The sequence below is a fragment of the Juglans microcarpa x Juglans regia genome, chromosome 2D, assembly GCF_004785595.1.
Source record: "Juglans microcarpa x Juglans regia isolate MS1-56 chromosome 2D, Jm3101_v1.0, whole genome shotgun sequence".
Classification (NCBI taxonomy): domain Eukaryota; kingdom Viridiplantae; phylum Streptophyta; class Magnoliopsida; order Fagales; family Juglandaceae; genus Juglans; species Juglans microcarpa x Juglans regia.
In genome coordinates, this window is record NC_054596.1 from 6,441,836 (window position 1) to 6,465,651 (window position 23,816).

General features: G+C 36.7%; 1 protein-coding gene and 1 pseudogene across 2 annotated transcripts; one reads left to right on the plus strand and one right to left on the minus strand.

The window, feature by feature from the left end:
• The first annotated feature begins 8,783 nt into the window (after positions 1–8,783).
• LOC121248168 (protein OPI10 homolog) lies at positions 8,784–13,086 on the plus strand. 2 transcript variants are annotated; one of them, XM_041146547.1, is made up of 3 exons: positions 8,797–9,113; positions 9,191–9,672; positions 12,799–13,086. In XM_041146547.1, the coding sequence occupies exons 1-2, from the start codon at positions 9,011–9,013 to the stop codon at positions 9,649–9,651; spliced, it is 564 nt and encodes a 187-aa protein (XP_041002481.1). In that variant the 5' UTR covers positions 8,797–9,010; the 3' UTR covers positions 9,652–9,672; positions 12,799–13,086. The 2 variants fall into 2 exon arrangements, with proteins under 2 accessions (XP_041002480.1, XP_041002481.1); XM_041146546.1 differs by lacking the exon at positions 12,799–13,086 and having other exon boundaries at positions 8,784–9,113; positions 9,191–9,810.
• Positions 12,221–13,114, minus strand: LOC121248169 (annotated as a pseudogene).
• Positions 13,115–23,816: the final 10,702 nt, after the last annotated feature.

Below are 23,816 nucleotides of genomic sequence, written 5' to 3' on the forward strand. Positions count from 1 at the left end.
ATACCAGATCCAGGTTGATCACCACCCTCCTCCTAGACGTTGGCCTCCTCATACTCAAGAACATCCGGAACATGAATTAGAGTTCCCTTGATCCAATTCTGCGTGCAAATCAAAGCCTCCACAGTGGTTGGAGCTAATGAACTCCGAAATGAATCCAATTCACGCCTTCTGGTGCTAAAGGTCGACTCCAAGGCTACGGTACTAACAGGGATGGCCAAAAGACTGCGGGCTATCTCTCCAAGGATGGGATACTTCACGGCATTCACCTTCCACCAACTTAATATATCAAAATCTCGTGAAAATGGTATTACCTTTGCTGCTAAGTATCTGTCTATCTCTGACTGAGTCTCTACATAACTCCGCATTAAAGGGGTCTGTTCAAACCTCTCACCCCAGTCCATTCTACGTCTTTTCCCAATATTGACTTCTTGAACCGGTGTGGGGGTAGATGTAGGTGCCGCAATATTACCACCCCGCAGGATAGTAAACTCATCAAATAATCTACAAAGGGTTTTCCGAACCCTTGCTACAATAAGCTCCGCCCATGCTTGCCCGTACGCAAGGCTCAATCCAAATACCATGTCATCCACCTTAAACCTCGGGTCTAGGACGACAACTACATATAACAAAATATTAGCCCTAGTAAAATCTCTCCAATATTTATCGTACTTTGACCTCAGAACTAATGTCATCTCCCACAGCCTATTGTGACCACCCGCGACCATGTCATTTAATTTTTCTTTTACCTTATATATTTGCTGACAGAATTGATGGGATGTAGGGTACAAAGTTCCAGATATCGTTGTGGCGACCTCATAAAAAAGCCTCAAAAACTCTACAAAAATAGATACAATCTCTCAATCATCATCTACGGGTTTCCCCAATCCCCTTGATCATCAAAATATTTAACATATTGGATGTCTTCATCACCCAATAGTGCAAATGCCAGCCTATATTCTTGGGCAGCCTCCAACATAAAAAATGTTGAGTTCCATCGTGTAGGTATATTAGTACAAAGGTCATTCTTAGATGTTAGGCCTGCATACCTTGAAGCAATCTTAAATTTCTCCAACCTCGAAGGAGAAGATCTCACCCATCTCACAGCAGTCCTGACTTGAGCAATCGAGTCATGAAGATCCCTCAAACCATTAATAACAATAAGATTCAGATATGTGCCGCACATCTCACATGCAGACACTCACCAACCAAGATTATTTTATTTGCCTCTCTAAGATAGGTCTTCAAATGTCCCAATACGACATCATTAGACGAGGTATTATCAACTGTGACTATAAGTACTCGGGTCAACCCCCACTCCTTTATTGCGGCCTCTAAGGCCTTCCCAATTGTCTCACCCTTATGATCGGTGATTTGATAAAATTTTATAATTTTCTTATGCAATGTCCAATTAAAATCAACAAAATGCACATTTAAAGATATATAATTAAAATTTTGGACTGATATCCAAGTATCAGTAGTAAGGCAAACAAATTGACCGGCCAATTCAACCATCAACTTCTCTTTTTCAGGCCAAAAATATTTTTTTACATCCTTTGCCACCGTGTGCCGAGAATGAATATTAAAACTTAGTTCCAAGTAGCGAGCAAACGCTTGGAACCCTTTCCCATCAACAATTTTAAAAGGTAGCTCGTCCATGATAACCATACGAGATTAGTGTCTTCTACACTTATCGGGATCATACTTAGTATACCCCATCAAAGTTGCACCTCCATTAGTCTCATCCGCCATTTTTTGAAGTCCAATTTCTAGTCTTGATTTGCTTTTCTCTTGTAATGATCTTAATATTAGACTTTTTTTATATTGGTCTTTTAAGTGCACCTTTAATTGTAAGGTGCCATGTTTCTTATAGTGGCATCCATAGATTTTTTTCACAATAGTTACACTTGGCTTGGGGGTTATTGGGGTCACCACCCTCTAGTTTGGTGAAATGAGCCCAAACTATAGAAGCAAATTTCTTGTTGGGCTCAGGGGCGGGGCAAGGTGCCGTAGGGGTAAGTGTTGGGCCAGGGGTAAGGGTAGGAGTAGAAGTAGGAGTAGGGGTAAGGGTACTGTGAGATCCCTAAATTTCATGGGTTTTTAATTATTTAATTGTGTTATTTTATTTATTTTTGTTATTGTAATTTATTTTGGGTTTTTATTTCTTTACTATTTATTTATTTAATTGTTATTTTATTTGTTTATTTATGTTATTTGTTATTTTATTTTATTTGTGATATTTTATTTATGTTATTTTAAATGTGTATATTTTCAGTTTGGGCCTTTGTTTTTATTTTGTTTGGTGGGCTCTATGTGTGTGTTTATTTGTATTGTGTGATTTTAATTGTGGGCTTGTGTGTGTGGGTGTGTGTGTGTTTAATTGTGAACCCAACCGTTTGGTCTGAAGCTCGAAGCCCAACCTTGTGCATTGAAGGGCCCAGCCCGTGGGGTTTAGCCCAGCCCCTCCCCTTAGTCGAACGGCGCCGTTTTGGGAGAGAACCCCTTAGGGTTTCATCTCTTTTCCCCTGCGCCGCTCAGCTCCTTCTTCTTCTTTCTTCTTCTTCCTTCCATTTTCTTCTTCTCTCCAGCAGCTGCCGTGAGCCACCTCCACCTTTCAAAGGTAGCTCCGTGTCGCTCGGTTACTGCCCTTAGTCATGTTTTTCAGCCGCAAACCCCACCTCTTCCTCCCATACTTCAGCTCTGTGTCGTTCGGCAAGGGATTCCGAAAAGCTCACTATTGAGATGTCGCTGCTCACGGCCACCACCACCTTCCACCTCGAGCTTTCATGGCTGCCCCTTGTCCATCAGTTGTCCTTCCTTCAATTTGCTGTCAATCCAATACTTCACCACGCAACCCGCACTGCCACGCATTCCTCCATAGCTTGCACTTCGATTTCCTCTTCCGTGTATTGTCTCTGTGTGCCTCAAACCGCCATACTTGGCCTATAAAAAGGCCACGGGTTCCACTATTAATTTATCTTAGTTCCTCTTCCACTCTCTCTCATTTAAGCTGCTTGCATCTTTTGGAGTTTTGAGTTTTGGTTTTGAATTTTTGTTGGTAAATCCGAGAGCTTGGGAATTTTTGCCGAGTTCTATTTGGTTCTAATTTGTAAAAGTTCTGTCAGTTTCTTGGGGAAATTTTGACTTGCCGTGTGTTCAACTTGTATTTTTGGCTCAACTCGTGCGTTGAGAGGCATTTTGGCACTGCTCCGTCGTTGAGCCGCCACCTTGAGCAACACTTTCTTTCGCTTGATCTTTCAGAATTTTCCTAACTTCGTGTGTATGTAATTTTTCAGTTTTAATTATATTGTTGTAAATTGCAACTATTGGTATGTTGGAAAATGGGCCTTGGACCGTTAAAATGTTTGACTGTGTTTAAGGATGGATTTGGTGTTGGGCCTTGGGCCATATTGGAGGCGGGATTTTTGCTTGTAATTGTGAAATTGTGTATTTGTAAATGGAGGACCATTTTATGTAAATGAGTTATTTAAATGTGTTTTCTAATTAATTGTTGAAATGTATATTTATTGTTTTATTAAAATTGTGTTGTAATGTCACGTGGTCTGTTTGCAACTGTGACTAAACATGTGAGTGCGTGTGTATCACGACCTCAAGTCGAGATGAGGCATTATCTCAGTAGAGCTCTTCTGGTCACTCGGGAGCGTAACAGACTGACGTGACGTCCCCTGAGTTGTCGCAGGGCGACGATGGGGAACGGACGAGACGGTAACGCTCTCGTACCGATTCCGCGACCTTTTGGCTGTCGAGGTTAGAGGATGCTTGGCCATGTACGCGCTGGGCGGGAAACTGGGCATCGCACGTTACGAAGTCTCATGCACAAACATTGCCCGTGATATGACGAATAGAGCCAGGGTATGCGGACGGTCCACAAGGGAGACCGTGGTACATGCGTAATTCTGTAATAATTATGATCAGGGCCAAAAATAGAATTTTTTATGCGAGTATTAAAAGTGTATTTTTGGAAAAATTGAATGTGGGTTGTTATTCTGTCCGTATGGGGACACGTGATTATTAATGTGCTTTAAATCTCTTGGATGTTGTTTTGGTTAATTACTTGCTGAGATGTCATAATCTCATTGTGGTGTTTTACCCTACGGTTCTGTTTTATGGTGCCGTAAAATTTGATGCAGAGCCCGAGTATGAACCTGAAGGAACGGCTCCGCCAGAAGCTTAAGTTGCTGATATGTTGTTCAGCATTTTGGGATTTGTTTCCCTTATATTATTTGTTTTCGTTACATTATCTGTTGGAAGATTGAAAAATTCTTGTAAAGTTATTTTACTGTTTTTTGAACAATTCTGGTACTTAATAAAGAAATACCTTTTATTTTCTCCGCTGCGAATATTATTTTGTACATTTATTACATGTTGTACACACTTTGAGCACTGGTCGTTGGGGTGCGTGATTCGTGTGGTCATCATCCCGGTGTCACGAATTCCACAAAAAAAAAAAAATTAACACGTGGGGGTCGAAGGCGCCACAGGTACCCTGGGCATCGAAAGGAGAGCTCATACTAGAATCTACTGGCATATCCATTAATTCAACCAAACAAAAAATTTGAAATTAAAGCAAACCTATCAACATGCCAAACAATTACATCCAAGCATTAACATATATATTAGAAGTTGGAAGTTGGAAGATGGAAGATGAAACATCAATGATCAAACATCAAACATAAAAAAAAAATAAAAATAAAAAAATGAAATGCCTAATTAAAATGGGTTTTACAAGTTGTAAAAAAAAAAAATGAAATACCCAATTAAAATGGGTTATACAAGTTGTAAAAAAAATTAAATACCTAATTAAAATGGGTTATAAATGTTGTAAAAAAAATTAAATACCCAATTAAAGTGGGTTATACAAGTTGTAAAAAAAATTAAATACCCAATTAAAAATTAAAATGGGTTATAAAAGTTGTAAAAAAAATTGAAATACCCAATTAATTAGATTATTGTAGAGTTTCAATCTAAAACAAATTCTTGAAACCCCTAAATTAAATTAGGGTTTCGGATTGAAAACCTAAGGGTATTTCGAAACCCTAAAATAATTTTAGGGTTCCAATCCGAAACCCTAAATTATTTTAGGGTATTTACGAAAAATTGAAAAAAACAAGCCAATCACACACTAGTCCACGACAGATTCACACATGAAAACCCTCAACACAGAGTCAACACACTAATCAAGTGAACCACATGCACAATCAAGTCTCCACAGCACACAATTCACAAAATCTCATTCTCCATCTCCGATTAAACCCCATCATTCTTCCAATCTCCATTCCATAAAATTAATTACAAAACAAATTGTAGTAGATGATGGGTTTCTTACATTCGAGCCTCGGTGACGGAGATGAATACGGGGAGTCACGGAAGGTTGCGGTGACGGCAAGCGATGAAGTGAGCTCGAGACACAAAGAGCACGACGAGTGAGCGATGGAGCGAGTTTGCGAGACGCCGAGAGAGAGAGAGAGAGAGAGAGAGAGAGAGAGAGAGAGAGAGAGATCAAAATCGAGTGGGAGGGAGGGTGATCGCCGAGGGGGGATCCTAAACAAAAAGGAAACGATGTCGTTTCGCCATTAAGGAAATGGTGTCGTTTTCTAGTGGGTATTTTAAAAAAAAAAAACTCAGGCATGAAACGACGTTGTTTCATGCCTGGGTTTGTATATATATATATATATATATATATATATATACTTATATGTATATATGGGTATACGATGCGGGGTGGGGGTTGCCCCTATCCTGCCCCCGCTCCCGCCATGGGGTCAGATGCGGGCGGGGCCACCAGCCCCTTGCATCTGACGGACGGGGGGCTCCGCCCTGTCGAGCGGAAGCGGGGCGGGGCGGGGCCCCACTACCCACCCCTACCCATAATCTAAATTTTATAACCAACATATTGGATTTTTATGAGAAAGATCTCACAGACTCCCAAAACACATTTCCATTAGATTCTTTGGACAAAACCTAGGAAAACGAAATGGAAATAAGAAATTCTAAGACCTGGAACACTCAGTCTTGGGCCCAAAGACAGAAAAAGCAAATCAACAAAGAAAACACCCCTAGAGTTCTATACAAATCCACAAACTGAGCCAGAGAATAACCATGGAGCAGTAAAAATAGCTTCAACAAAACAGAACTACCCCAAACAAAAAAATCAAAGAAAGCTATATCCCGGTCTAGCTGCCTCTTTAATTTTCTCACAATTTCTCAAGAAAAAAAAAAGAAGAAAAGAAAGAGATGAGGCAAAAAAAAAAAAAAACCTAGAATGTAGAATCAGAAGAAAAAAGAGATAGAGAAAGAGAGAGATCTTAAAGGCGAAGGAAACATTAGAAATGTGGTCTTCTTGTCGAAAAATCACCCACTTACTGAAGAAGTTTTGTACCCAGTTGAATTGTTAACCATCCTATATAAACATGAACAAAGCATTTCGATTGAAGAAATTCAAAAACCACCTTAATTTTCTATGGGTGCCCTACTTTCCGCTAGCCCCTAGCACCGAAAAGATTGCCCGACAGGGTTTCGGTTTGTCCGTAGTGGTGGCTGGGCCAAGCCTATGGTCGGAGTGTGTGAAGGCGTAGAGTTAAGAGAGGAAGGAAGAAGAGTGAAAATGGGGGAAAAAAAAAGCTATCTGCAGTCGCCGTGTGTAACTGCTGGGAAGTCGGTGTCCCCTCCCCTTCGCCTTCCCAGGAACACTCGCTCCCTTCAAAGACCCCTCTTCCCACAAACAACACTCCCTCCCTTCGAAGACCACGAACAAGCTCTCCTCCCTTCTTCTTTCGTGATCTTCCCTCCCTAGAAGCTGATCTGCCTCTCCACAAGTCTTTAGCTAACTACCTAACATTTTGTTAGTAATTTAGTATTATAATATCCAATGGATCTAGACTTCATCTCAATCTCTACAACTCTCAAAATTCCATTTTTTAAGATATTATTCTCTGTAAATTTAAGGTCCCTTCTACAAAACTCATTCGGCATTTGTGTCGTTGAGCTCTTGCGTTATGAGGCCTTAATGCTTTTTCTACTCTTAAGTTCAACAACCCAAAACCATATTATATGAATAAACTTAGATGGGTCCTGGATATAATGGTTTTTGTTTGAAGCTACCCATTAGCCATTGTGTTTTAATTGTTTGTAAATTTAAACCCCATGTTTCCCCTATCGGGTGAGTTGGAAAAAAAAAATACTTTAGGCATCTCGTGTATTCCTTATATGTTTTTTAAACTATTTGAAGTTTAAATTTATATGTTTTTTTATAGTTAAAAACTCTCAAATTCGAATAAAACGAATCTACGATAAAAAAAAATATATATATATAATTATCTAAATTAAATATAACATGAATCAATACGAATGAAATAATAAAATTATATCTACTATTTCTTTACTAAATTAGAAAGAAAGATGTTGCATGATTAATACTATTTAATCTAATAATTATTTTATAATTATCTACGTTTCTTGAGAGCCTAAAATTTGAGAAATAGTATTTTTCTTGAAGAAAAAATAAATAGTATTTTAAACAAAGATGATGATAGACTTACTACTTCCTACCACTTATTTACTATTCTTTTTATTTATTTTAATTATTTTCTTTTACTTAATAGTTAAAGAATTGATTATTAGTGAAGTTGTATATTTTTTTAATTTTTTTAATGATAAGGATATTAAAAAAATACTTAAAGAAAATAAAAAAAAAATAAAATTTCAAATACATTATAGAATAATAAAAAAAGTGTGAGGAGAGTAATAAACATATCATTATCATTTGAACAATCCCCTTAGAGATTAGAGGAACGACGAAAATAAAATGAAATAAAAGAGGAAAGGTAATGATACTCTTATATCTCATTCATTATTATTTTACTACCTAACTATTTTTTTTCTTTTTGCTCTTTGAATCTGGATTAAAATTTCAGAACATGACATTCTTGCATAATCTAAGAGAAAATCAATTGAATTAACTAATGTAATCATAATTTAATTAAAAATAAATTTAATTTTATAAAAATATCCCATCTTTTACCATTTCAGTTTCAAAAACACTAAAAAAGAGTCTCATTTTCGTAACAATTAAGTGTGATATAAATATTGTAAATTATAAGGGATTATCAAACTTATAATTTTATATTAAAACAAAAGATATTTATATAAGAATAATTTTACTTATCATTTCTACACACCACACTTATTTTTATTTTTTATCTATTTTTTCTATAACAAATGGAAAATACTATTCCCACATAAAGTTTCTACCAAATTTAATTTCTTTAATTTTTTTTACTTAATGATTAAGAAAGTATATTTAAATGAATTTGTGATTTTTAATATTTTTTAAAAATAAAAAATATTTAAAGTGTTTTAAAAAATGATTGAAAAAAAGCAAAAAAAATAAAAAATAAAAAAGCCTTTTGGTGAGTATTCTCTGTAAGAATCCTCTGTGAGTGTAGCAGAGTTCATAACAAATATGTAGTATATAGATGATATGCAGAACAGCTTAATTAGTTTAACAAGAATAAAATAAAATAAAAAATAATATAGTAATGAAATAATAAAAAGTAATATTAAAATATGTAAAGTATGTGTTATGGAATGATGAGAAGCATCTCTCTTTATATAAAATTGAATTTATTTTTAATTAAATTATATGATTATGATGATTAATTTAATTTATTTTTATCTAGATTATATAAGAAAATCATATTCTAAAATTTTTATCCAAATTTAAGAGTAAAATGAAAAAAACAATAGTTAAATATAAAAACAATAATAAAGTAGGTGTGTTCATTACCCTAGGGGGAAAGTGTAGTGTATCCGGTGTGAATCTCCACCGTTCTAGACGCTACTGGACCCTTCCGAACTCTCCGCATAATCAAATACCCCGCGATACCAACATCCATTTCGAATCTTCTCAGCTCGCACCGCCATCTACTCCGATCGGCCTCCCTCACTCACTCCCGCACAAGGAGATACAGAACCAACACGTTGTTACCGAAACATGTTCGGCGTCGTTTTCCCGAATCGTAGTTTCCCTATGGACATCTCTACCTTCTCCCAAATCGACACCTTCCACTGGGTCCTCGACATGAACACCTTTGTCGGTACGTTTTCCCCCCTTATCGCCCGGCGCTCTTTATTTCCTCACTAATTCCTTTCTAATTATTCTAACTTTGCGCAGGTGAGGCGTACGATCAGGTTCGTGAAATGTGCATTTTCCTCCTCAACAGTTTCACTCTCCCACCGGACAAAGCCTTGGCCGTTTACATCCAATCCCCCGGCTCTCCCTTCCTCTTCTGTGGCGCGGTCACTCTGGGTCGCCCCTCGGCCGTGCTCTCGCTTCCGTGGCCCGAGCCGGGTGGGCAGATGCAGCTCACCGCTGACGCCGCTCCGCTATCGGCCAAAATCGGGGTCTCCGTGGAGGACTTGGCCACGCTTCCCTCCCTCGATGTGGTTGCCGAGAAGAAGATTGAACGGCTCGCCTTGAAGGTCGGGGAGAATCTGTTCAATTTCATGCAGTCATTTTGCGGCGTTGACGGGAGCAAACTAGTGGTGCCTATGGATATTTTGGATCGGTGGTTTAAGAAGTTTCAGGAGAGGGCGAAGCGGGACCCGGAGTACTTGAAAGGCTTCGTTTTGTGATCATTCTGTTTATGGATGCAGGTATTTGTAATTTATTTAGCGTATGTTGCGAAAGCGGTTCCTCTGTGTTTCTTTTCTGAGCGAGGAAGAAAATTGCAAAATGCCCTTTGTGGGTAATTTTTTATTTTCTTCAATATGTATGTTGATGCATTTTCACTTTGTCTCGGTGATTAACAAGTTTTAAGCAGTACACTGCAGCAGTAGATAGCAGACTCCAAATCGAGAACGTTTATTCAATTCCAAATGTATTGGAATTGAGGTCAAAGCTAAAGAATTTTACAAGAAGAGGAAACAAAGAAAGTTTTTTTCATTTTTCATCGGTACCAATGGGTTCGTTGTTGATAAGGCTAATGAGGGCACGAGGGAATGTAAGGCTTTGAATTTTCTTCTTTGTTTTAGGTTGGTGGTGAAAATTGAAGAATGCAGAGTCTTAGGCATATGGGAAGTTGTTTTAGTCTCGGTTTAATGGAGTTTTGTGTCTTCGCAAGCTGATCCTTTGAAATTAACTTTAGTGATCAACCCTGAAACCACGATCATGTGCTTGGCAATTTGTTTGTCTGCCTATGGATTCGATGAGAATGCAGGGACGCTATGTTGTCTGAAAGGTAGTTGCTCTCTAGAAGCCGCAAGGGGTAGCCATTTTGCGTTAATAGGCCTTATCTGAAACGCTCCAATGTTAATGTTATAGGTGTGCCTGGGTCTACGTTAGTCGAATCTAGGTAGAATCCTATCTTGGAACTGTTTCGAGTGACTACACCCGTTTTACTCTTGGGGGCCTTCTGTGTCATTTTATGTTGTTGAGAGAGGCAATCTGTGTGAGTTGCAAATTCAAATTTCTAGAATTGGCAATCTTATGAAGGATGTGTGAATATGCAGACTTGGACAAGTAAAATTTTAATGGAAAGCATTGTATGACTAGCAGCACTCTTTGCTGCCTCAATTTTGTTCTGGGTTGGTTTTATGGCTCCACAAGGATAATGAAAGAAGTCTGGAGTACTGGGAGCCAAACCAAATGGGACAGAATGTAATCCGATACTAACATGCCAATTGCTAGGATCCAATGGTAGAAAAGACAAAAAGAAAAGAAAAGTGTGGTTTGCCTAAAATGGTTGAGACGAGGTTAGGTTGAGTTGTTGCGTTGATTTATGGTCTTAGATGTGAAATTGCGAACAATGCTGCCATAGAAACATCTATACATCAAGTCAAATAGAGATCCATAATCAGTCGGACTTGTGCTTACTCCCCTGTGACCAAACTGCCCATGTTAAGTTTTGCCTTAATACTCTAAACAGTTAGTACTCAAAAGTAAGAAGGGGTTGGGATCACAAGTGGCTACATTATGTCAATAGTTACTCCACATAACCTTTTAAAGGTCAATTGGTTTGATTTTAGCGGATGCAGACCTTATTATGTAGTCTACCTAAGCAAATTGAAGCATATAACGGATGCAGACATCACTTTAAAGGTTCTTTGGAATTTAGCATTTGGCATGAATGTAAAAAATTGTAAAGAACAAGGAGTAAGAAAGGAGCATTAGAAGGTTACTTGTTGTCCTTTCGAGGATAACTCTACATGTGTGTTATGTTGTAAAGGACAGTGGGATAGACTCATTGGTACACTTAATACATTGAGGCGATAAAAAGAATGACAATGGTTGTCCTTTTGCTGTGACAGGTTTTTTTTTCATATATTGCATAAGAAGATTGACTTCTGATGTAGAAGTTATGAACATATTCATGTATTTTTTTCTCAGAAGGGGGGGAAGTATCTAGCAGTTAAAATTGCTTATTGTTCTGCTCCTGTCTTTGTGAAATTATGCGTCTTAAAAGAAATAAAGTGCAGGCAATCCCAACATACCTCATCAAAGCTCAATTTTTCCACGTGTTTCAGGAACTTCTTTGTGGGCGATATGCTGTTTTTGTTTTTCAATCAATGCAAAGTTAATTTATTTTCGGTTTATAATGAGAGAGCATCCTGTTAAATGTGTATAACAATTAACAGATAATATGCTTTGTGTGATATAAGGATAAATGTAGGTGGTTAATGGGATCCCATATTGCTTGGGAAGAAAAAAGTTTTTGCTCTTTATAAGATTCTAATGTAGTTTCAATTGTATCGTTGACTAGTCTTTTTAGAGTATAAATCATGTAGTTTGGATATTTCATTGGGGCGTTACACTTTGACATTTCTGGGCTTTAGACGCCTTTATTTTTTTTTCCTTTATTTGCCTTGATCTTTGGTTTAGTAAGAACTTTAATCAGCTGTTGTTTGACAGGATGATAACCTTTTATTTTTCTTACTAGTAAGTTACAGGTGCCTTTGGTATTAACTCTATTCCATCCAATCTAAGTAGCCAAGTAGGCCCTTTACGTACCACTTCAAGACCTACTCCCAAGGGGAGGAAAAACAATGAAATCAGCCAATTCTTCAATTTCCCTTCATTCCGCGTACCCCAAACAGGATCAGAAGATAAAGGAAAATGATAATTTTCCCTTATTTGTTTTCCTATATAAAAGCACCAGTGGAATAAGAAAGGACTGCTCTTCTTCTTTTTTTTTTTTTTCCTCTTCTTCTGTGTTTTTCTGGATGGAAAGGACTGCTTGATTTCACGATTCGATGCCTTGCATCTTCCTCAGAGTCAACACAAATTCATAGATTTCTTCTGGGTCTGGAAGAACTTCGGCCACATTCTGTCGTTGCAAGCACCTCTTGATCCAAGCCGAGAATTTGGGTCAGTGATCTTCAACTTTAAAGCCCCCAATTTTCTCATACGCCACGAACCAACTGGTTAGAGCAATTGCTATGATGTCAAGAAACGCGAAGCATTCACCACCGAAGCAATCCTCCTCCCCAAGAGCTCCCTCTAACTGCTTCAACACCTCTATGAACTCCTCCTTGCCTGCCTCTTGTGCCTCTCCATTGTTTCTCCATATTCTCCCGCCCGCATCATATACCTTCCCAATGTAGATATAACCATAATGAAAAACATACTCCCTTGAGTTTAGGTAAGTACCATACAATAACATAAAATAATCCCTTGAGTTGTTATACTTTAAATGCAAACGAGAAATTTAAAATTTTGAATCTTGCCAATCAGATTTCATGCGTTGGAAACTTTGGAACTTACCTATTTGTCGATGAAGTCGGCCCAGAAGCGAGCATGAGCTCTGGCATATGGGCAAGTTGGGAATAGTGGTTGAGCAGGCCAGACCTCATCGATATAGCAGACTATGATCGTGGATTCACAGATGGGCTTTCCGTCATGCAGCAATACAGTCACCTTCTGGTGAGGGTTCGATTTGAGTAACGGCTCGCTCTTTCCCCCAAACAAATTCTCCGCTCTATCTTCACGTTGCAGACCTTTTTCCTCCAGTGCAATTTTTACTCGCATGCTAAATGGACTGGCCCAGCAATCCAAAAGAACCACCTCTCCAGCTTTTGACATCTTAAACTGTCAATCTCTCTGCTAAATCTTCCTCTTTGTTCTGTGGTAACAGCACAAACTAAGTTTATATTTACAAATGGGTAATCGTCGGCAATGAGAGTAACAGTGTATACAACTCCAATGGGTCTTCTTTTGGAATATCCGCCCAAAACAAGATGCCAGAGTTGTCTTCAAGTACAGAGATTTTGGCTTTTGGAAGCCGGCTCATGAGGACGAGCACAAGGGTAAAATAAAAATAAAAATCAATCAATCAAATTTGTCTTGAAATTAAAATAAATGATTAAATTCACATCTTTCTATCAATTTTAGTTTTTTTTTAATAATTATCATTTAACATGATATTAAAACAAATCTTCCTATTTCAATAAAATATTTGAATTTTGAGAAATGATATTTGCAGTCGTAGGGTGCGCAAGTATCGCGTAATCTTTTTAAAAAAAGTAAGTAAATACAAGACCCATATAAAAAAATTAATTTTCTAATAGCGAACCCCACTATTTTTCAAAGCGCTTACGCACTGTACGACTATATATAGTATTACTCTTGAGTTTTAGAAATATATAATCCGTTCATCCCTACTGCGAAAGGAAATATATAAAGGTTTTTGGCTAATTTCTAAATGATTGCAAAAGAGGGTTATAAGGAACAAAATATGATTAATCAGGCTATAGTTATCAAAATATACTTTCTTAAATGTCATGGATCCAAATCTCATCAAAGTTATGTCTCCTTATAAAATCTTGTTATTTATAAATCAATGTGTAAACACATCATTTATTGTGAGATTGGTCAAGTTATAAAAAAAAATACAAAATACTAATACTTTTTGTAGGAAAATGATAGGAATCCCAGTGGGGATCACGCTCACATTTTTTTTTTTACTTACTTAACGATTAAGAAAATGTTATTTAATAATATTGTGAATTTTTTTAAATATTTAAAAGTGTTAAAAAATTATGTGAAAAAAAAAGTTTTAAAAATATTTTGTTTTTCACATATTTTTTTTAACACTTTTAAATATTTTTTAAAAAAATTCACAATATTATTAAATAATATTTTCTTAATCACGAAGTAAAAAAAAAAAAAAAACTAAAAAGAATTTAAAAAAAAAAAAAAAAAAAAAAGGAGCGGGAGCATGAGCAGATCCCTAACATTACCCCTTTTTGTATTAGACAATGTGGAAGATTTGCACGTCAGCTATACATGTATATGAATAAATTTGTTTTTCCCTTGAAAATGGGTTTTTAATTGCATGTTTAAATTCAATCACATTGTGGGCCCTCGATTCCTCCGCCACCCTACAATGGTTGTTGTCATTATATATTGCAATAATAAAGTTGTAATAAACTGTTATAGAAACATGTGGTACCACGTATAACACGCGTACTGTGATGCATCTTTTTCGTGTACGTTGACATTTGCTCTTACAAATATTGTACTAAAGAGAAAAAATAATATCAATAAATTAAAACAGGAAATAAATTTAAAAAGAAAAAAAAATTGCAAGTGTACACGGCTCAAACTTGTCGTATTATTTCATGTCAATATATATATATATATATATATATATATATATATAGGAAAAGTAGGCATCCCTAAATCAGTAATGCATGCATGCATGCATGGATCCAATTTATAAATTTTGAAGTTGAATACTAATTTCAAATAATAAAGTACTTCTCATCGTCACGATCAAATTAAACCAACCTACGTACGGCATCTAATTTATTTGCACAACTACCATGCATTGAACTTGGGTATACGTATTAATGGCTATTTGGACAGGCCAATTAGTTTTTGGTAACGTCGAGGATCATTTCCTGGATGTTGACAGAACAACATCGAACACAATAAACAGCGTTTTCATGTGATCAGTTCATGGTCAAGGACAACTTCATGTGGTCGCGATGTTCCCACGAAATGGATTGACCATATTAATGAAGTTTTCTCAACTACCACGTTCAAAGCAAAATGGACGTTGTAAACGATACATGTAGTTAGGAAAAGGGTGCATGCAATTACGCATTTATGGCATGCTTGTAAGAATTTTATTTAAACTCTATATCTTACACACCCACATTTTGATGAATTTACAATAACTCAATACTTATCACTTAATTGATGAGTCACAATGAAATAAAATTAACTTCAATGAGATAAGATAGCAAAATATTAATGGGACACAAAATCTCTAAATTTCTTGATAGCCAAAAGTCTATAAATAGTAAAGGTGTAAAAAAAAAAAGGGAAAATCAGACTGGACTGGACCGGCCCGAACCGGTCAAACCGGTCCGGTTTCTTGGAATTGAAAAATCGACTGGAACCAGTCCAGTTTCGATTCCAGACATTTTTGGCCCATACTGGATCGATTCTATTTAATATATATTTTAAATTATTTTTTCAATATTATATATAATATGTTTTATATTGTATATAATTTTTATATATAACACATATAATAATATAAATTATAATTATATATAAGATAATGTTATTATAATTTATAAAATAAAAGTTTAATCTTAAACATAAAAATTTAATTGATCATATACTTTAAACATAATATATATATATATATATATATATTGATTGAGAATAATGAGACATGGAATTAATTAAAAGAATAATTGTTCCATGAAGATACATGAAAATAATTGTTATTTGATTCATACCGAGACATGGAATTAATTAAAAGAATAATTGTTTCATAAGATTCATACTTATGGGGCCTTACTTTCTTTTAGACGTTTTTTATATTACTTTTCTTATTAAAATCAGAAAATCGGATCAAAACGGATAAAATTGGATGTACAGTTTAGGGAGGCAACCGGTGCGTAATCGATTTTTAAAATGCAAAACCGGTACATACCGGTTCAGTTCTAAAGTTTGTTCAAAACCGAACTGGTTACATCTCTAATAAATAGTACTGAGGGGTTAAGAGTTCTCACCTACAACATCATAATGTTTCTAGTCATCGGAAGACACTTGTGAGGCTAAGTTACTAGAGTGATATTTCTCTCATAGTCAAGTCAAATTCTTTATCAAACTGTAATGGAGAGAGATACTTTTTCTAATTGTTATTATTTTATTATCATAGATTATAGAAAATCGAAGATCCAATTACTAATATTTGTGTCAAAATATTTAACATGTGGTATCAGAGTCAGATTATAGATTTTGTAGGATTTCGATAAAATATAGATTTGATATTATTGTGTATTAATTTAGCATCATAATACCGTGTACTTCTCTCATTTTATGTACTTGATATATATATATATGTAAAAGAAAAACTCTCATGTGATTGTTCATGATTCCGTGAAGTATCGATCCATCTGCTTCAATCTTTACTTGGGTTTTATTTTATTTTCTCCCTTATTGTTTGCACTATGTTGGTAGTGAGGAGCCGCTGTATGTGTTGAATATTTATTTCCAACATGAATATTGAACACGTGTTAACAAACCAGCTGGAAATGTATTTTATTTTCTCCCTCATTGTTTGCCTTGCATGCATGAATATTGATTTCCATACATGTTTATATCGTAAACGCATGCGTCTTTAATCAGCTTGTTTACGCGGTGTACGCACAGGAAAATAATGCAGGGCATTCATGCATCCAGACATGAATTAAACAATTAAAGCAGCTCGCTGCAGGATGATCAGTGATCAACTGAATCCAGATCCGAATGGCTAGCTAGGGACGTTGGTTCTTTGTTGGAACAAGTTACGTACTTAAGGTAGGGTCCGCCAATTCCTAGATACATACGTACGTGTGGCTGATATCAACTACTATATATATATATATATATATATATATATATATATATATATACACACACACACACACATACACACATACTCATGCATGCATCTGCATGTTCATATTTCTTTCCCTTAATTTCTGTTCACAAGCTTTCGTGCTCTATGGAAACATGTATATATTGGGAGTAGACGTACGTATGCCCCCAGCCATTGGCCGGACGGAAGGACAGGGAAAAAAATAAACGAAAAATGTGTTATATAAGATCAGATACTGATAAATAATGGTCAATAGTTCTTTGAACCGAAAGCTAAAAGAAACTTCCGTGCAATTCCTTCCGGCTTCCACGGTCAGCACGTGGGTCCCACATATCGATTTAGATCTATTTGTTTTGCATGAGATTTTGATCATCAAGTTCACCTTCTATTCCTACCTCTCAAAACGTGGATTTGTGATTAATTATTTATAATAAAAAAAGTTATTTATAATGAAAATAGATTTATTTTAATGAAAATAGATTTATTTTAATAAAAAATAATTATTTTATTAAAAATAATTGATCACAAATAAACAATTTTTCTATAGTGTCTATCTTATTCATATTCTTTAAATTCAAAATCTCCGTATTTTTCTATTCAAAATTGTGGACTAGGAATATTTTTTTTTTTTTTGGAATTGGCCGGATTCAAAATTGAGAGACAGGCAGTAGGGCCCATTGGCAAAGTATAGTGTTGAATATCAAAGAGTCATGGAGGTTGAGAACACAAGTATTGGAAAAACTTTCCAAAGTGGTTATATTCTTTAGTATTGTGGTACAAAAATTCTAGAGAAAGTTAAAATGGGGATAAGTACATAATTTTCAGACACATTTTCCAAGTCTTTTCCACACTGATCATCGTCTACGCCTTCTTTCCACACAATTTTCTTTTCTTTTCTTTTCTTTTCTTCACATGAGCTTATACTAAATGCATTCTCTTTTTCCCACAAGCACACGCACGCCGATCGAGCTGGTCGCAAGTGAGAAAAATAAATACAAATGGGTGCCAAAAAGATTAAGGCCGGGAAAAGAACAAGAAAATCACAATCAGGAAGAGGCCATCATCGACGTCTGTCACGGATCTAAAGTGTTTAAAAATTAATATGTGTATCTAAATAAAATGATAAATTATATATTGATATGTGATGCACAGAATGAAGTAAATTTTTGTTCAAATTCAGATAGAAGGTCAGCAGCCATATGCATTAATTAATTATTTTCACTCAGCCTTAGTTGTTTTCTTTCTATCAATGTGCAGAGGATTAGCTTTGAAATATGATGGGTCGACCCCTTTTCAAACACTGCAAGGTGATGATGGCTCTACATGGCCCTCGAGCTAACTTCAGTACTACTGGAACTTGGGAGTTTATTTTTGGAATAAATCTACACTCACTGAGATCCATTCCGAGGATGGGTGCCGATGCAATTTCCTTTTTTTCATTTAGGTACGATTTGGCTAAGATGAGTTGATATGATTTTAGAAAAAAATTAAAAATTAAATAAAATATTATTAAAAATATTATTTTTAATATTATTATTATTTTGAAATTGAAAAAAATTAAATTATTTATTATATTTTATATAAAAATTTAAAAAAATTATAATTATGAGATAAGATAAAATATTTTTACTATCTGAATAGAATTTTAATGATTAAGAAAGTATATTTTAAATGATATTGTAAATTTTAAAAAAATATATATTTAAAGATATGAATATATATATATATATATATATATATATATATATATATATATATATTATAACTTGTCGCTAGCCACTCGTGCTGCACGGCTCTTTTGTTTTAGTTCTTTGATCTTTTCTTTTGTGAACAATTTAAGTAATTCGGTGGTCCAATGGGGCCATTGGCGGAGGATTGAAATGGAATGTCTCGACTGAAATAATTCATCCACTAACAGCAGGACATCTCATGTTGTTATGAAATCCAATGGCCCCTTATGTGCCAAAACTCATTTCTGCTATGGTTTTATTTTTTTGGGTTTAAGAAGTGGACGGTAATCTAAATTTATTAATAACTTTTATTTGTGACAGAAAAAAATTGTGATTACATCTAGATACTTAGAGATACAAATAAGTATAAAAACTCAAAAGTCAGGCCTCAAAAATTGTAAAGCAACTAGATAAAGTATAAGAAAACCTAAAAGGTAAAATAAGAGACATAAGCAATATAAGAACTTACAAAAAAGATACAAGCAAGTGAGATTATCAAAACAAAAAGGAACACAAACAACCTAATAGAAATGACAGTAAGAGATCCGTAGATAAGGAAGGTCAATTTTGTCCATACGAATAAGGCCTCTTAAACTAGTAGGTAACATACAGCTATCTCCAAACCAATTCATTTCTGAACCATCAACTCCACTCTTGACAAGGAATCAACTACTGAATTTCCTTCCCTAAAAGTTCTAACTCGATTCCCTTTGAAAAAGTGGTGATGCAGATTGTTTTGACAAAGAACAGCAGGTTTTGTGTTGGTTGCTTTTTTGACCTTCACATCCACTCTAAATTACAAAGTCTGGGGAAAAAAAAAATCCAGGAGACCAAATAGCTCATTTTTCTATGGTCACAAACTAGAAAAAACAGTCATGTTAGAAAAATCCCCATCTAATTCCTTTTTTATAAAATTTATTTTTCAACCCTTTTCGGCTTCATTTGGATGTTTCACCCTCTTGGTTAAAACGATTGATGACTCTTTAAGTATTAGTACTGTCTCCATTCATAGCTAGTTTTACAGCATTAATCCACAAGCGATGATGGGAAAGAAAGTCCCTCTTGCATGGGCACATAAGAGAGTAGCCATTGAATTTCACAACAGGAGGCCAGCCGGATCCCATCCAGTGGGAAGTCCAAAGTTTCTAGATGGACTGAGATTCCTTAAAGACTTCTACTTACCTAGCTACCTAATTTTTAATTGTCTCGTGTGTGGTGTAAATGGCAAATGGTTTTAAATATAATTATTCTTTTTATATATATTGTACTTCGAAAAAAAAAATTGAGATAACATCATGTTAATCATATAATTTTCATTATTAATTATTAGAAAACATCTTAATTTCAAATATCATTAAATATAATAAGATTTATGTGAGGGGAGTTGTTCCCAGTGATGAACCTAACCAAACAAGTCCAGCCCACGCAGTATGGATGGTCCTAAAAGCAACCCAATAAGAGAACAGGATGGTCCAAGTCAAGCCATGAACGGTAAGGTCAGCCCATGAAGCCCACAAGGAAGCTGCAAGGCAACATACACGGGGCATGAGGACTAAGCCAGGAAGCCTAACACGAATACTAGTTGACAAGTCGCACGCACAAGGTTAAGGATATGTTAAGAACCTCGGTCAAGTCTCTAAACAGTATGTTGTCCATGCCTTGGTTCTCATTGTGTTGATCGAATGCACGTTCCTCTCTTGCTCGATTAGTGCGCAATATTGGCAATTTTGGTGAAGTGAGATTAAGTGTTTAGGGTTGGTTTGATGTATGGGAATGATGAAATAGATGAAAAGTGAATGAAATTCAATGCATGAATGGGGCGCACGGCTATAGTGGAGGCATTAGGGTTGGCGCCACTTTGGTGTATGAAATTAGGGTTTGGAGTATAGTATGGCTAGGGTTGCCGAGATCTTTGGGGATTGGCGTGATTGGATAATTGAGAGATTTAAGGAATGTTCCTTAAATCTAGGATCTCAAAAGGGAAAGTGTATGGCCCGCTATATAGATGGATATGGAATGGAATTAGAGTTCCTAAAGTTTAGGAACACTAATATGGTAAGTAGGACTTTCAACTCGGGCAAAATGAGTATGGAAAGAATGGTGGTAGCCGAATATGGTAAGTGGAGAATTCGGCTAAGGCAAAATGGATTAAGGAAAGAATGAATTTATGGAAAGTATAACAAACACAAAGTGGTCGAGATTATGGAGTATAGAAGGATTGAATTAAGCAATGGAATGGATGAACACAATGAACAAACTAAGAACAATCGAGAACTTGAATGAACAAAAGATAGATAATCAATTATGATTCACGAATTGCACATAATTGAAAGAAAATCTCATACATTGATAACTTGAATCACACATATTCAATGAATTGCAAGGTAGTGATCCTCTCTTTGAGATTCACAGATTTCACCCAAAAAGTCCAAATGCAAAGGCACCAAATTATGATCTCTTAAACAAATAATATCCCTCTAGGATAATTGCCAAAAGATGTAAAGTAAATGACTAAGGGTCCTATTTATAAAGGTTACAAAGTGGAAACTCTAAAAAAAGTCCATTGGAAAATGATTAATTAAATAAAATAAGAAATAACTAAAAAGCAATAAGATAGTAGTGGACGGGCTAAGGTAGCTCATGGTATGCTAAGCAATGTTTTGAATACCGTACCGGATAGCGTACCGGTCAAGGCACTGGAACGAAATATTTCGGTACCGGTACCGTTTCGGGATAGCGTTTCGGGATAACGTTTCGGGATAGTCGATCTATAAATAAATTATATATATAAAAATTATATTCTAAAATAATAGTCTATATATAAATAAATTATATACAAATACATATATATATAAATTATAAATAGTATAGTCTGAATTGAGGGTTAAAAAATAAGTTTGTAGTTTGAAAAAACGAAAAAACGAAAAAAAAAAAAAAAAAAAAACACACAGGCCGAAATATCGGCCGGTACCGGCCGAAATATAGGCCGGTACAGGCCGAAATTGAGGCCGGTATGACCGGTACCGGCCGGTACGGCCGGTATTTTGGCCGGTACGAAACAGATATAGTACCTGTACCGGCCGGACGGCCGAAACGAAAAATTTCGGCCGTACCGGCCGGTACGGTACGAAATTTAAAACTTTGATGCTAAGGCCCATGGGTGGGCCATGTTGACTCTTGGTGGGCACGGCATGGGGCCGTGCATGGCTGGTTGATGGGCGTGGCAGGGTGCCACGCATAGGCTTGCTGGATCGCACGACAGGGTGCCATGCATGGTCTGTTGAAGGGCGTGGCAGGATGCCACGCATAGACTTGCTAAATGGCACGACACAATGTCGTGCATGGCTACTGCATGGCCTAGGCAGGTGGCCTGGGCGTTGACTCCACATGGCCCAAACTGGTGACCTGGGTGTTGGTGCTATAAAACATGGGTTGGAGCCATGCGCTAGATGGCATGCCACTAACCTCGCTGACAGGGCTGCATGGCACAGGCTGGAGCCTTTCGTTGAGCGGCATGGCCCAAGCTAAAGGCCTGGGCGTTGGCAGGGTTGTGGGGCGCAGGGATGCGTGCATGGACCTACGCATTCTGATGGGCTGCGCGCTGAGCTGTGCGCGGTCACTAACATTGTTGCGCATGCAGCAAGGCAAGCGCCTGCTGGCATGCACATGGCTAGCAGCCTCGCTGGGCCTTGCGTGCGTGTCAAGGCTTGGGCCCTGACATGCATGTGGGTTGGTCAAGGGGCATGTCGCCAACATGGCTAATACATGAGCAGCATGGCTAGAGGCAACTTTACGAGGGGTTCTGACAGGATACCCCAAGCCTCTGATCGTTGACTGTTGGACAAGACCTGGAAGGTAAGAGCGCCTGACCGAGACCACGTCGCATTTAATGATGGATGGAGGCTGGCACGCCACGACAAGGACTTAAGGTTGTCAGTGATTGCCACGATCAGGCATGGATGACCTATCACACGGTAAGGGTTGGCAGAGGACGCGGCTTGGGTACGAAATAGCACCACCACGATCAGCCCGACAAGAGATTGCCCCTACCAGGTATAAATACCTCACCCTCGGGGGCAAAAACATGAATACATATACATTGATTAAAAGCTCACATAAATCATAGGTTCAAAACCCAAACTAACTTAGGCATCAGAGGTATCCCTTACCACCCCAAGCTTTCATTCCCTTTGTACACAGGAACGGACCAACCCAGAAAGGCGGAGTTGCTCAGGCTATGAAACACAATATCAACGGTTTATATATATATATATATATATATATATATATATTTTGTGTGACTCATCTCTTCGGACTATAGGGCTTTAAAATTGTAGAGAAACTAATCTAAACAAACAACCTCCATCCATCTAGAATAACTTGACTTATAAATTGAACGATACTTGTTACAACCCATCTACTACCCTGATTTTTTTTCCTTCTAACATTACCCTTGACTTTTAACCATTGGTCCATCGCCCATAATCGCCTCACATGTGCCCAGTTTTTTTCCTTTTGACATTGCCTCTCTCTCTCTCTCTCTCTCTTTCTCTCTCTCTCCGAGTCACCTAGTTTTGCATAGCCAAACTAAGTTGAAATTCAAAAATCAGATCTCCCCTCCTCCCTCCTCTCATTCGTGTTGGTTGCTAAAACGATCTATTATTCACCTACTACACCTTAGCGTTTGGCCACACGTCTAACAAGTTTTATTTGGAACTAATGAAGTCATATACAAGAGGACAACAATTTTAAAACTACAAAGTAGCAAAAAACTGGTAATTTGGAATTAGCATTCACTCTCATATGCTATTTTTAAATTATCATTGGGGAAACACACCATTTCAACTTTGTTTGGGTATACAGAAGAGAGACCGAGGTCTGGTTTTTGAATTTCAACTTAGTTCGAGTATACAAACTCAATGACTCGGTCAGAGAGAGAGTTCGTGTGCGAGAGTAGGCTAGAGAGAGTTCGTGTTCGAGAGTAGACTTGTCTCAGATCGGAACCGTTTATGGTGGCTTTTGGACTGAGGGGAGGGGAGTTCGAACTAAGCTAGGCTGGCGTGGGCACGAAATGGGCAGAAAAGAAAAAAAAAGTTTGAAGAAAAAAAAAATGTCAAAATAAACGTAAGTATACAAACAGGTGAGGGTTAAAAGTCAGTATGATTCAAAAAAACAAAAAGACATGGGTAGT

What these genes read in the sequence shown, in the direction of transcription:
- LOC121248168 (XM_041146546.1), top strand. Translation starts at nt 9,011, where the DNA reads ATGTTCGGCGTCGTTTTCCCGAATCGTAGTTTCCCTATGGACATCTCT. An exon ending in CGACATGAACACCTTTGTCG is followed by an intron (nt 9,114 to 9,190) that starts GTACGTTTTCCC and finishes AACTTTGCGCAG; the next exon opens with GTGAGGCGTACGATCAGGTT.